Genomic DNA, 14,167 nt, shown 5'->3' on the forward strand with positions numbered 1-14,167 from the left:
GTGCATACCTGTAGGTGGAGAAGTTCAGGTGGTGATGGCAAGGGTAAGGAAGGGCATTCAACATCCAAGTTCTTCCTATTTTCATCTGTAAATTTTTGGAGCTTGGGGGGGGGGACATAGGATGCAGCCTTATACTTGGTCGGCCATTCAGCTGGTCCACCTAGCTCAATGCTGTCTACACAGACTGGCAGCAGCTCTCCAGGATTTGAGACAAGAGCCTGTCCCAGCCCAAACTGGAGATGCTGGGGATTGAACACAGAGCAGATACACTACCACTAACCTGCAGCCCCTTGTCTTCAAGTTTACAAATGCTTCCCATGGTGTTGGTCATGCTTCTAAAAGTCTGCTGGAGTGATCCCATTGCTGGGGAACATCTCAGCTCTGGCTTTGTGGATTCTTCAGCTTTTGTCGTGGCAGATGGCTTGACGGTGGTTTGCTCGAGGCTGCTGCTTCGCGCTTGCCATCTTGTCTGCAGTGTAGCGCCGTCCAATGCTGATCAGTTGCATTTTGAAACTGGAGGGAAGGGGGAAGATTATTGCTTAAACTGTGGTGGTAAATTAGTTCTCTTAGTGGCTTTATTCCACAATAGGCCTCTACTGTGCCTTCTGCATTGGAGAAGGAGAAGAAAATGAGGGCCATTGCCCACAGTGGAGAGACAATCAGGAGCCTCTAATATTAGACGGTAGGGGTGGCTCTCTTCGTGATAATTGAGCAGTTTTTGTATTCATCTGTGGGTACAAAGGGATGCTGTCAAGTTGCTTAATGAGCCACTTACCGCATCCCTCATGCATATTATCCCAGCAGCAGCAGTGCCTATAAGCCTGCACATGGAAAAATATGTGCCGTTTTACTTTCCCCCCTGGTGATGCCATCGAATGGGGTGAGGCCTCATTAGTCTGCTGAAATCACAGCAGATGCCAACTGAGCGTGCTCAAAAGATACATTCTGTTTGCTTTTAAGTTTGGGATTTATAATTGTTGGCTCTCCCCCTCTACTCCATCTGCACGGCTCTTCCTCAAGGAGGACTAGGCCCATGCTGAGCTTTTGTTCATTCAATGGCGAGAGTTATTTATGAACAGGACTTATATCCTGTGAATTTTCCCCCTCACTTTTAAGCTGAAAATTGTAACTTTTCTCTTCCCCCAACGTTTCCCCTTAATTCAAAACTAGCTAAGGGGATTTAAAAAGAAAGTTTTAAACACCTTAATAGAGCCCTAATCTGCTTTCACGTCAAAGCTAAGGCTGCTTTTAGGTGCTGCAGTTAGTGCCTAGTAAAGCCAGGTAAATCATCCAATCAGAAATAATAAAATTTCTTCCTCTCATTCCTCCCTTCCCTTTGTAGTTTAGACATTTCTCTAGCCTTGGAGAATGGCTACTGGGCCATTTTTCATGTTGGGTTAGAAATGTGAATCTGCCTCAGAAGTGCTTCTTACCAGATGGACAGAAACAAGTTGAAGTCTGTGAGTTGTGTTACCTCTTGCTAGCATGTATGATTCCAGCACCTGTTGCCATGAATTTTTCCAATTGGAAAATGTCCTCCATTTCTTTCCTAAACTAACTAGACCATAAACAGGCACATACAAGTATACATATAACTGTATTAAAATATGCATGCATTAATTTTAAAGATGCTGCCGAAATATTGTTCTGCGTGGGAGTATCTTTTATATGTATCATGCGTGTAATAGATGTAAATTTCGAGGTATAAATTTTTGCCTTTAGTTTGCTTGGCTTTAAAAATAAAAGCAGACAATAGTGCATGGGTGGATCTACTCACAGGAAAAAAATGCTGTAAATAAATCAGAAATTAAATTGTTATAAAAAGGGGGAAGCAATGTTAAAATCACAGTTTTATTCCTCTCCAGCGCCATCTGGTGTTGCATGTTTATAACACATTCAAAACATTGTTTTTTGACTAATGTAGCCGAGTCCCCAGAGTGACTTTGTGCAAACTGAACACTATAGACAAAATTTCCACCAGCCTTCTAGTATTGTATTGGCAGTACCTGTAATTTAAAGGATACTCTCCCCCCACCGCATCCCCATTTCCCCTCCAAAAAGAAAAATCCCTGATGGGCCTGAAGATAAAATCCCTGATGGGCTTGAAGATAAAAGTAGCCATTAGAATTAACAATTTTTTAGAGTTAATACAATGATCAGATTGTTCTACCAGCAGGGCTAATCCAAAAGACACTACTAAATCATGTGCCTCCTCCATGAGAGGTCCAGAGGGTGGCAAAATGAGAGCAGGGCCTTTTCTGCGGTGGCTCCCCACTTGTGGAATGCTCTCCACAGGGAGGGCTTGCCTGGCACCTTCATTAAATACCTTTAGGCACCAGGCAAAAACATTCCTCTTATCGCAGGCCTATAGCCTTTTAAACTGGGGAGGGGCTGTAATTGTTTTTAATCGTTACTATGTAATGAAGGGTGGTATAGGATTTAATAAAATAATAATTCAAAAGTATCGGGCTTGTTAATTATGTTATGTGTTTTGTGTTATTATACCACAAACCACCCTGTGATCTTCGAATGAAGGGCAGTATACAAATTTAATAAATATTAATAAATAACAATGGTAAAAAACGGAGCAAACCATTCAGTAGATGGGACCCTTTCTTTACATGTTTCACCTGAGAGCCCTGTCCTTTGCACCTATGCATTTGCAATTTATACATATGTAGCCTCCATCAGGCTTTCAGATGAATTGCAGGAGATAATATGTGGAGACAGTGAACACAATCCAGATTCCCCACTTTGCGTGTTTCCTACATTTGTGAAGAGGTCCAGATTTGTGTTTTGAACTGGTGCCAGGCACATCACTTTCCTTCTCTGGCCAAGAATGGGCACTGCAAATATTAGTTTCAAATCCATTGACATGGTTGTTGGAATTCCTGGCAAGAATAGGCCATGGAAGTGACAGTGGGGGCTGTGCTTGTTGTCCCTGTGCCACTTTCCCTCTCATCCAGTTGTTAATCATGTGAAGGGGAATGCCCAAATAGGCCTTGAATCTTAGAGAATTCCATGTCGGCTAAGAGGTCCTATGAGATGATATTGCAGGGGTTGCCTGGGCATATAAGGCACACTCACCTGTACAGACATGCCCCATACCCTCCAACACTTTGAAACCAATACAGTGGTACCTCTGGTTATGTATTCAATTCGTTCCAGAGGTCCATTCTTAACCTGAAACTGTTCTTAACCTGAAGCACCACTTTAGCTAAGGGGGCCTCCTGCTGCTGCTGCTGCCGCTGCGCTGCCGGAGCACAATTTCTGTTCTCATCCTAAAGCAAAGTTCTTAACCCAAGGTATTATTTCTGGGTTAGCGGACTCTGTAACCTGAAGCATATGTAACCTGAAGCGTATGTAACCTGAGGTACCACTGTATTCAAGATACCGTCTTCCCATTTTTGGGGGGTGAGAGTATAGTAGTCATTTTGGTGTCTGTGATATTGTGAACAGCAGGATTTGTGGAGCCAGTGGGCACAGGGCCTCTTCCTCTCTCATCTAGGGGTGGTGGAGCCTTAACAGGCTTCAGAAGCTTAAAAATTACTACGGTTGGATGTAGCAAGTGAACTTTATTTTATTGTAATTTATCCCACTTTTCCTCCAAGGAAATCCTGGTGGCATACATGGTTGTCTCTCTCCCCATTTTATCCCCACAACAACCCTGTGAAGTAAGTTAAGCTGAGGGACATATTTGTGTTTTAATTCTTGTATCATTGTTGCTGAGGTTTGTTTTGTTTTGTATCAGATGTCTATTGTGGCATTAAGCGGTATATAAATTCATAAATAACAGCATCAACAATTTACGCCCCTTTTCCCTCTTTCTGCAGGCCCAGCATCTTCTTTCACCCAGCAACCTCAAGACCAGGTAGTGATCGCCGGGCAGCCTGTGACCCTGCTGTGTGCTATCCCAGAGTATAACGGAATTGTGCTGTGGATTAAAGATGGACTCGCTCTCGGCGTAGGCCGGGATCTCTCAAGTAAGCCTTCTAGATTTGCTTACATCAGCGGCAGCTCCTGTTACGTGTTATGACATATGGGCTTGAGAAACAAATGCTGACCACTTCCAGCTGCTGTTAAGCTGAGGGCAGGGTGAGGCGGGGTGCAGGGAGACAGGAAGAACACTGATGGCAAATGCAAAGCCAGCAAGGGAATACAAAGGACAGAGTGTCCTGTATAAATGAGCCCGCCTGACATGGAACATTTTATATACTGTGTCACCTGGGGTAGATCTACACACAGGAAAAAACCACTATAAGTAAGTCAGAAATTAACTTGTTATAACAAAAGGAAAAAAACCGCTATGGAAAATTGCCAAGAATTTTCTCCTCTCTCCAGCGCCATCTGGTGTTGCATGTTTATAATGCATCCAAAACGCTTTCTCTTTACTATTGTAGCTGAGTCCCTGATGTGTTCTGGCCTATTGGGGTAAATAGGCATCCTTACTGCTGTAGTCTATTTCCTTGCCATTCCCTCCTTTGACCAGAGGTGGTTTTGGCACACAGGCTGACACCCCATGGGTTACCAGGGCAAGACCCGCAGCAGTTCAGACTGAGATGCTCAACTGCAATGATCAAGTTATAGAACCTAACAGGGATCACAAAAGACTTGCATGGCATCTGGAAAATTAGATGCAGCGAAAGAAAACAACAGCCCATTTTGGAGGTGGTTTGTTGGAACAATGAGTGAAGCTTAAACATGAAATATGTATTAAGTAGTATTTGAGAGGGGGAACTGAGTGAGTCTCAGCTTCACTAAAAATTTAGCTAGTGCAGTAAGAGAGAGAGAGAGAGAGAGAGAGAGAGAGAGAGAGAGAGAGAAGTTAGGGAGGGGCCATAACTCAGTCGTAAAAGGGTCCCAGCATACATGGCAGTGATGGAGGAAATGGAGGAAACTAGAGATTTTATAGTTCCTGTTAGTCCTCCTGGAGACTATGGTGCATGGTAGGTCCTAGATTTTATTGATGAACATCTGAAAGACATTCAGAACATAAGCCTCTGAATTGTTTCCAGTAAAAACTTGGAATGTGGGGGACGGTCTCATCGACAGCTCAGGCTCCGAGAAGTTTACAACAAGGGATAAACTGAAGCACATTGTCACAGTCCTATTAACAGGCTGTCAAACCCAGCCTCCCTTAGTCTATTTTAAGTTGGGCGATGTTTGCCTCCATGTACTGGGGGAAGGGACCATGTATTGTGCCAACAAAGAAATGATTCCCTCTCTACCAGCACTGCGATTTTTGTGGCAGAGCTTTGGAATATAGGGAGACACGAACCCTGTTGATGCAGTCACCATGCATGAGTGTGAGCAATCATGCAAGGGAGGGGAGCATGCTCAAGGAGTGATGTAGAGCCCTGCTTTATGCAGAGACCTTCCACAAGCAGAGGAGGCTCATAGACTCATAGAATCGTAGAGCTGGAAGGGACCCCGAGGGTCATCTAGTCCAATCCCCTGCAATGCAAGAATCTTTCGCCCAACATGAGGCTCAAACCCACAGCCCTGAGATTAAGAGTCTCACGCTCTACCGATTACTGCAAACATTTGCCCTCAGAATTTAATGGGAGGGGGCTCTACACAATATAAATATGACATGCTTGGCAACGGAAGGGCTTGGCAACTCAGCCTCTTCCTGCTGATGTGATTGCTCATATGTGATGCTGATGAGCATCCAAACAGGCCTTTGGGAGAGTGGGAAAGCTGGGCTACTATGCTTCTTTGAGGGTCTGCAAACTCTACCAAAGACTGACATTAAATGCAAGAAGTCTTCTGCACCCCACAATTTCCTTATTTCTTAAAACATTATATACTGCTTAATTGTAAATAGAACCTGTAAGTTGGTTAAAATGTTTACAAAAACATGCATTGCTTTAACCTGGCTTACCCCTCCTGATATCTATTCCAGCTACCTGTACAGCTATCCACATGTCTCTGTATTAAGGTCCAGTGACTGGAGCAGCATAGGGAATTGCCCTTGCACATACATGTGCACACATGCATGGCTTGTTACATGGAGCAACCTCTGTGGGTTTAAGCACCACGTCATTTTGCTATGTTGTGCGAATCAGAATTTCAGCCCCTTGTATGCCTGAAACTGATAAAAATTCCAGTCCTTACTCTCTCTAGGCCTCAGGAGTCTCTTGTAAAATGGGAATACTTCTCCATGCCTCAGAGCAATGATTTGAGGCACTCTCTTACTGTACCCATGGGGGTGATTGGTGTATCAGAGAGGCGCTTCTTCAGAGCATTGCAAAAGTTGAGCTCTGTTCCAATGAATGACATCAAGAAGGTATAAGGGGAAGCATTTTATCCCTCCCTCCCTCCCTCCCTCCCTCCCTCCTTCCTTCCTTCCTTCCTTCCTTCCTTCCTTCCTTTCTTTTCCATGGTACTTCTCTCTGCTTCCAGTTTCCAGAATATGAAGCAGCCAGCAAGCTGGATATACAGTATAACACACACATACTTTACGTTCCTCTGATTGTGAATTTATCTTTATGGATAAATTTATGGATATCTTCAGATAGCCATTCTCTGCAAAGTTCAGAACAGGAAATGAGTAACAGGAGCTAATATGGCTGACGTATCATTCTGAGCAACTTTGGCAATTAACTTTGCTGGGTCTGCTTTAGCAAGCTGGGTCTCTGCCTGCTTGTGCGATACCAGCTCAGCTAGTCATCTAATTAGCTAAATACAAACAAACCCTTCATTTGTATTTCTTGTGGTTCATGAGAGCAAATCCTGCTGTTGATAGCTTGAAAAACAAAGCAGGGGGGGGGAAACAGGAGAGCATGCCAAGCTGCCTCGGCTTCGCAGCTCATTAATCATCAAACTTGGGAAGGACTGATTTTTTTTGGGGGGGGCGTCTCTATCCCTATGACAGTATAGGTAACTGGGGAGATGAAGCCCATAGTGGTCAACCTCTGTCAGTACCCTGCTAAGACTCGGTCAAACAGTGTGCTGTTTTTCAGCTCTATTCTTCTTTGCATTTTGTACCCCAAAGGTTACCCACGCTACTTGGTTGTGGGGGACCATCTGTCAGGGGAGCATCACCTGAAGATCCTGAGAGCAGATCTCCAAGATGATGCTCTGTATGAGTGCCAGGCCATTCAAGCAGCCATCCGTTCCAGACCAGCCCGGCTGACCGTTCTCGGTAAGGATCCGATTTCTCACTGGAAAAAAATGCACAATTCCCCCCCTCTCTTCTTCTTCTTCCTTGACCTTGAAATGAGTTAAAAGGCTCATTGAGAAAGTATGTATGTGCACTGCTTAAAAAGAGAGTTTCTTCAGCGGATGAAAAACCAAGTGTGTTTTTAGGCTCATGACATCCCTGGGGATTGCCCATTCTGAGTGGGGCTGATGGGAATTGGAGTCCAGGAGTACCTGGGGGGCACTTTTGGTTTGGTTACCCCAGGTTATCTCATGCATGCCCTTTTCTATCAACATCAAGCGCTGTTATGGAACAGGGATGTGTGGGGATATAGCCTGTGGAGATGTCATAATGGGAAATGTGGAGGTGACTGCTTGCTGCTAGTTATAGTCACATGCCTAGCATTTCATGTAGTTCCATTCTGAGTGCAGTGTTGACTATGCAAGTAGTTTAAGTTGCAAACACATTGAGAGGTGGCAGGAGTCTGGGTGAGGAGGTCCTGCCCGTGTGAGGGAGAACCATTCGGCTGCTTCAGCCGCCATTTTGTATGAAACCTTCCATGGCTCAGAGAGCAAGAAGCAGAGTGGTAGCAGGCACATCTGAAGATAAGGCGGGGTGTGTTTGTGTGTGTGCTTGTGCACACTTTTCATCCTTCTGTAGCCACTCTTGTCTCTCTCATTAGAATTTGAAATCATTGATTTGGATCCTGTCTAAGTTAGTTGAACTTCAGTCCCATCGAAATCAATGGATCAAGTGATTAATGACTTACGCCCCATTTAGTTCAATGGGAACTAAGTTCGATGAACTTTGTGGTTGTAGCCATATAAGTTCTGTTCAGAGTAGACCCACTGAAGTCAATGGGCCTAAGTTAGCTGTATCGATCATCTTCAATGGGTTTACTCTGATTAGAACTAGCATTGGACCCAACCCTTTAGCCCCAAATCCAAGCCATTGTAAATTGCCTCAAAGAGTTTAGTAATTAGGCAGGGAACATATATTTTCTAAATAAAAATAAATGTGCAAACATGAGCACAAGGAAGCACACAGATTTGTGTAAGTAGCTTGTCACCCAACTGCAGTGGAACAAGTCACTTATTTTCCTGATTCTGACATCTCGAGTAACCATTTGGTTTTTGTATTTGGGATTAGATGTATCTGTAATTCATTGAAATAGAGTTTCTAAATGTTGCTGGAAAGGTCATAATAAAAAGTATGATTCCCATCTCTCTATCTTTCTCTAACCCTCATCCCACTCCTGCACTTGAGAAAAGTATACAGATGGGGAGGGGGAAGGTATATTAAGAAGTATTTCTTTTTTTTCTAACCAGCCTGATTTAGATTTATAACAACTCCTGGTGATTTGGGGTGTGTAACTCAGCTTTTGCAGAAGCATGATTTATGTACAAACACACACAAGAAAAATATACCACTGAAATAGCCCCCTGCAGCTACTAAAAGCTGAGATGTTATTATGATTGAAAAGTGTTTATCAGTGGAGTCTGTATGAAAAAGAGAATAGCAGCTGAAATTCATTCATTATAATTCCAACGAGTTGCTCTTCTTCTGTATCACAAAGATATGAAAGGAGCCTGCCAATGAAGGGGAGTGGGAATACAGGGGGTGGTTTGCTCCAGCTGTTGCTTTCTCACTTGCCATGGGAGGGGTACTAGATGGAGATTTCAAGATCGAAGATTTCTAGGCGTGAATCACCTGTGCTACCTTGCTTATGGTATTGGAGAAGAAGCCTAGAAGGGATTATTGTGGTGGCCAGCAGAAGAGAAAAGCAGAGACCAAAGAAAAAGAAGTAGTCAGTGAAAGGGTAGCCAATGTGTTGCTCTCCAGATATCATTGGACTACATATCCCATCATCCCATTACCTCCAGCAAGCTGGTCAGGAATGATGGGAATCGTAGTCCAGCAACATGTGGGGACCCAGAGTTAAAGAAGGCTGTCATGGAATGTGGGGTTGCTTCTTTTTAAGGCTTTCTCCTAAGCAAACGGAATCAGCTATTATTGCTCCTTCCCGTTCACTTTCTGACAGTACCTCTCCCATCCAGAATAGCAAAGTAACTTAGATGGAGAAGGTGGACACGCACACTGCAACAAAGAACATTTTGCCTTGCTCTACCCGAGAAGGAAATAATGCTTGAGTGTCCGAGTTTTTGTGTGTAATGGTGCCCCTACTACAGCAGTTCCTTGAATCTGATTGAAACCCTGTGTCTGAAAGTACGGTTTTGAAGCAAAATCATTGTTTGGATTCAAAAAGCCTCTTTGCCAGAATTAGTTGAAGCATGTGCTTGTTATTCGCCGGTTCATTACATGCTGGTTCAGCCTCTGGTAGGTCATGATTTGTGCACTTCATTATTTTTGAGGTTCATTATTTGGTCACTTCATTATACATGCTGTTCGGCACTCCCTTCCTCTATAAGCCCATGCCGTTTTGCTATTCAGGATTAGATTTGAAATTCTGCAAGGGATTGATTAGTTAAGCCAGAGTATTGTGAAGGGGACAGAGTACAAAATGACCGGTCCAACCCCCACCCCTTTAAGGTTTCCATCAATGTTCAGATGGGCAAAATAATAAAGGAACTGAGAATGTGGAGCCACATTGTGGAAGCTGAAAGAAGTTTTACATGTTGTAAAGACTTGAACTGGGATGCAACCACGAACACTTCCTTGGAGGCTGGGATATTAGAAGACAGCAATTTCTATTCCCACCTGTATTTGTCATGATCAGTGCTGTTGCCATTCCACTGCAGTTCATTTTTCACTACATACTATGTTATTAGTCTCACTGTCCGCCATTTAGCATAGCTCATGTACCTTACATAACTGCTTATTCGTTTCAATGCAAAGGAAACACCGAAGCCACGTAGAAAAAAATAACTACATATAATTTTCAGGCTTAAAAACCCCCACAAATGATGTGAACAAATTTCAGGTGTATTTCCTTGACAGATTTTCATTCCTTTTTTAAAAATAAGATTTTTATGTAAGCTTTTCACAATACAATAAGAAAACAGATACAAAAAATATGAACAGAGTAAGAAAAATACGGAGACTTTTCCTAAAGGCAATTCTCAGCTCCCACCACCCATAGAAGGTAGCAGCCCCTTCCAGCTCTCACCAGGGGTCCTTCCTTTCTCCTCTAAGCCTCTCACCCTGGGAGACCAACATTACCCTGTCTCCCACCCAGGACCCACCATCAACCATCTACCACCCGCATGAGTACACAATCCCTGGACCTTAATAAAGGCCCCAAACAGAGGTCCCAAACATAGCAAAGCAAAAGGAAAGGAAAGGAAAAAGGAAAGAAGCATTAATAATAACAACAACAACAACAACAACAACAACAACAACAACTTCTAATTTTCCATCTGCCAGTTACATAAAAAGATTGTTCGGGGTCTAGCCGCCAGAGCAGGAAAAAATAAGCCTGCTCCATCTTTCATGTGACAGCCCTTAAGATATTTGAAGATGGCTATCATGTCTCTTCTCAGTCTCCTCTTTTCCAGGCTAAACATACCCAGCTCCTTCAACCGTTCCTCATAAGGCTTGGTTTCCAGACTCTTAAACTGTGGTGCCCAGAAATGGACACAGTATTCCAGGTGTGGTCTGCCCAAGACAGAACAGAGTGGTACTATTATTTCACTTGATCAGGATGCTCAACTTCTGTTGATGCAGCCTAGAATAGAATTAGCTTTTTTTGCTGCAAGAGCACCCTAACCGTTTGCTAAGTTCTTTTGCTATTCACAACAGCTAAAGACATTATTTTGTCACAGCCAGATAGTATCTAGTGTGATTCTCACAAGTCACAGGGTTTCTTTCTCCTGGAATTGTGTACTCCACACAACACAGCAATACCTTCTGTTGTTTACAGGACCACTTATCCTCAGATAAAGAATAGTGAACCAGGAACCTTTGATCTTCTGGAGATTGTTGATTCTCTTTCTGCTTCCTTCAATGTTTGAGTTGACCCTCAAATGTGTAAACAAAGCAGAGGATGAAATTACTTCAAGGAGTGTTACCTCAGGAAATAGCTATTGAAAATGACAGTTCACCCCACCCCGTTTAAAAATTCCGGACTTGTGATCTGCATCTTTGCAGAGAGTAACAAATGGATAAGATTGGCACTTGCCATGCTTTTTGTATCTAGTAGAATATTTTCAGTACTGCACTGCACAAAATTAAGGTAGGGGGCAGGATTAGGTGTCCTTTGAAAAAGCTATACAGGACATCACACTTACAAAGGCAGGAATATGCCAGTAGTTGTACATTACTGTGCTTTCAAACTTGCACAATCACATCAAGCACACTCTTGCCATCAAAAAGGGCACAGCTGCACTGCAGACCTGGTTGGGTTTGCCTAAACAAATATGTTTTAAGAAGGTGCAGAAAGAATACAAAGAAGGTGCCTGTCTGATTCCAGTAGGCAAGGACTTCCAAAATGTTGGTGCTGCCACACTTAAAGATCAGTTTATTACAAGTGTAGATCAGGTATTATGTGTCACCTGTAACAGTAGCAGTTCTACAGGCTGATTGGGCATATATGGAGCAAGGTGATCTCTCAAGTAAACTGGTCCCAAGATGTTAAGGGCTTTATATAATAACAGTAACACCTTGCACCTGGCCCAGTAGCAAATGGGCAACCAATGTAGATCTCTGAGAAGAGGTGTATCTGCACACAGGTCCTCACTCCTGCTGGCAAGGTATACTGCAGCAATCTGCAGTAACTGCAGTTTCTGTATCAAGTGTAAGGGGAGCCCCACATAGAGTGCATTGCAGTAGAATCAAAGAATCATAGAATTGTAGAGTTGGAAGGAATCATGAGGATCATCTAATCCAACCTTCCTGCAACGCAGGAATCTTTTGCCCAACGTGGAGCCTGAACCAACAACTCTGTGATTAAGAGTTTCATGCTCTACCAGCTGAGCTACATCCTCGTGTAATCCAACCCTAGAGCCAATCATGATTATGAGAATTGTACCCCAAAACATCTAAAGGAGCGCCAGGTTGGGAAGGCTGGTGTAGCAGATTTCCCTGTGCAATGCTAGTTATGCTTTTTTGCTTCTGGTGCCGCTTTTAATATTCCAAGATGCAAATATACATTCCCTTCTACTACTGACGCAGCAGATGCACTCCACTAGCTACTGTTCCCTCCAGGTTTCTTTCTCAATGAGCCAGGATATGAATTATAGCAATAAGATTATCCTGCCTAGGAACAGGAGCCTTTGCATTCTATTAACAACAAATAAGTAGTCTCTAATAGTCTTAACGGAAGTTACCTGGAAGTGTTTTTCTGTGTGCCGCTTGGTTCCGAATGACTGTGTGTCCTGCCTGTCACCATACGACATGCTCCAAGGGGTCTTATTGCATGGGCTTGTCCAAAGCAAGGGCCATTAACACAGTCACAGGAAGCCAATAAAGCTAGAAGATGAAAGTGGATAATGGAACTTCGGTCGTGGGGAAAATGACGCACTTGCCAGAGGCGGGGAAGGTTGCAGAGAGCATAGATGTCAGAGTCAGCAAGAGGGGAATTGTCTGTCTTCATGAAGTTGGTGGTGATACCAAGGCCTTGTTTCCTTTCGTGTGGTGACTGGTAATGAGACCAGCCATCTCCCCCAGTGCCGGTGATTTCTCTTTATTTACAGGGGTCCCGGCTGCATTTATAGAAGGCAGTGACACTGCTGTGGATGATTCTGGGGGAATACAGCCCAATAAAAGTGTACCTAGGGCTGCTGTAAAACTAGTCTGCCATACAAACAGACCAGCAGCTCTGTGTCCACAATAGATATTTATGTCTATCTATTCACTTACTTACACACCCACAGGCAGCTCACTTCAAAAAGTCCTCTAACTGGTGAGTTTTCATTGGGGAACAGCTGTGGCTGATGCTCAATGGGACTGGCAGAAAGCGAGGAGACCAACAGTCATAGAATCATTGAATTGTAGAGTTGGAAGGGACCATCAAGTCCAACCCCCTGCAATTCAGGAATCTCAACTAAAGCGTCTATGACAGATGGCCCATCCAACCTCTGCTTGGAAACCTCCAAGGAAGGAGAGTCCACGGCCTCCTGAAGGAGACCATTCCACTGTTGAACAGCTCTTACTGTTCTTAGTAGGTGAAGCCAGGTCCAATGACAACCAGAGCCAACTAATTCTAGCTTTGTTCCCATCCTCCTCCCTGCTCAGTTCTAGAAAGGTAACACTGAGACTAAGGAAGAGGAGGAGGGAGCCGACAGGCAGTGCCACCCCTGTAGACCTGTTGTAAGTGAGGAAGCAGGCAGGCAAGGGCAAGCTGTGGTCGGTGGGGCAGTGCCCCATTTGCCCTAACAGAACAGCCTCCAGCACTGGGAAGGCAGCTTTAGGGCAAGGGTGGGGAGGTTTTTCAGCCTGGGGGGCACCTTTCCTTCTGTGCAACCTTCCAGAGGGCACATGCCATGTGGGACCAGAAGCGTAAGTGGATAAGTGCAAATTTTACAGGAGGTTAGTTTCTACACACAGCTCTTCATCCACCATCCAAGCAAGCAGAAGGCATTGACAGCATTCAAGGACACATTCTAAACAGGCAATGGGGTATATGAAGCAGGACCAGTGAATGGCAGGGCCTGGGGAGAGATGGTGGAGCTAGGGAAGGGGGTATAGTGTGGGAAGAATAACGAGGGCCAGATATAGAAGCTTGGAGGACCACATTTGCCCCCTGGGTCTGAGGTTCCCCACACTTGCTTTAGAACCATGAGGAAGAAATAGAATCATAGAATTGTAGAGTTGGAAAAGATCTTGTCCAAACCCCTGCAATACAGGAGTCTGCAACTGTCCCATATGGGGGGTCGAACCTGCAACCTTGGCATTATCAGCACTACACTCTAATGAACTGAGCTATCCAGGCTGCTTCTGGTAAAGTATATACAGTCGTACCTTGGTTCTTGAACGGAATCCATTCTGGAAGTCCGTTCAACTTCCGAAAAGGTTCGAAAACCAAGGCGCGGCTTCCGATTGGCTGCATGAGTTTCCTGCACTCAG

General features: G+C 44.1%; 1 protein-coding gene across 3 annotated transcripts in view; it reads left to right on the plus strand.

Moving 5' to 3' along the window:
• KIRREL3 (kirre like nephrin family adhesion molecule 3) overlaps positions 1-14,167 on the plus strand; it is a 767,195-nt gene that overhangs the window by 482,567 nt on the left and 270,461 nt on the right. For all 3 annotated transcript variants that reach the window (XM_082200407.1, XM_082200409.1, XM_082200408.1), the window contains 2 exons: positions 3,834-3,983; positions 6,998-7,147. In XM_082200407.1, the coding sequence (XP_082056533.1) occupies positions 3,834-3,983; positions 6,998-7,147 (300 nt within the window). The remainder of the gene's footprint in view (positions 1-3,833; positions 3,984-6,997; positions 7,148-14,167) is intronic.

The sequence above is a fragment of the Podarcis vaucheri genome, assembly GCF_965113315.1.
Source record: "Podarcis vaucheri genome assembly, chromosome: 15".
Lineage (NCBI taxonomy): Eukaryota > Metazoa > Chordata > Lepidosauria > Squamata > Lacertidae > Podarcis > Podarcis vaucheri.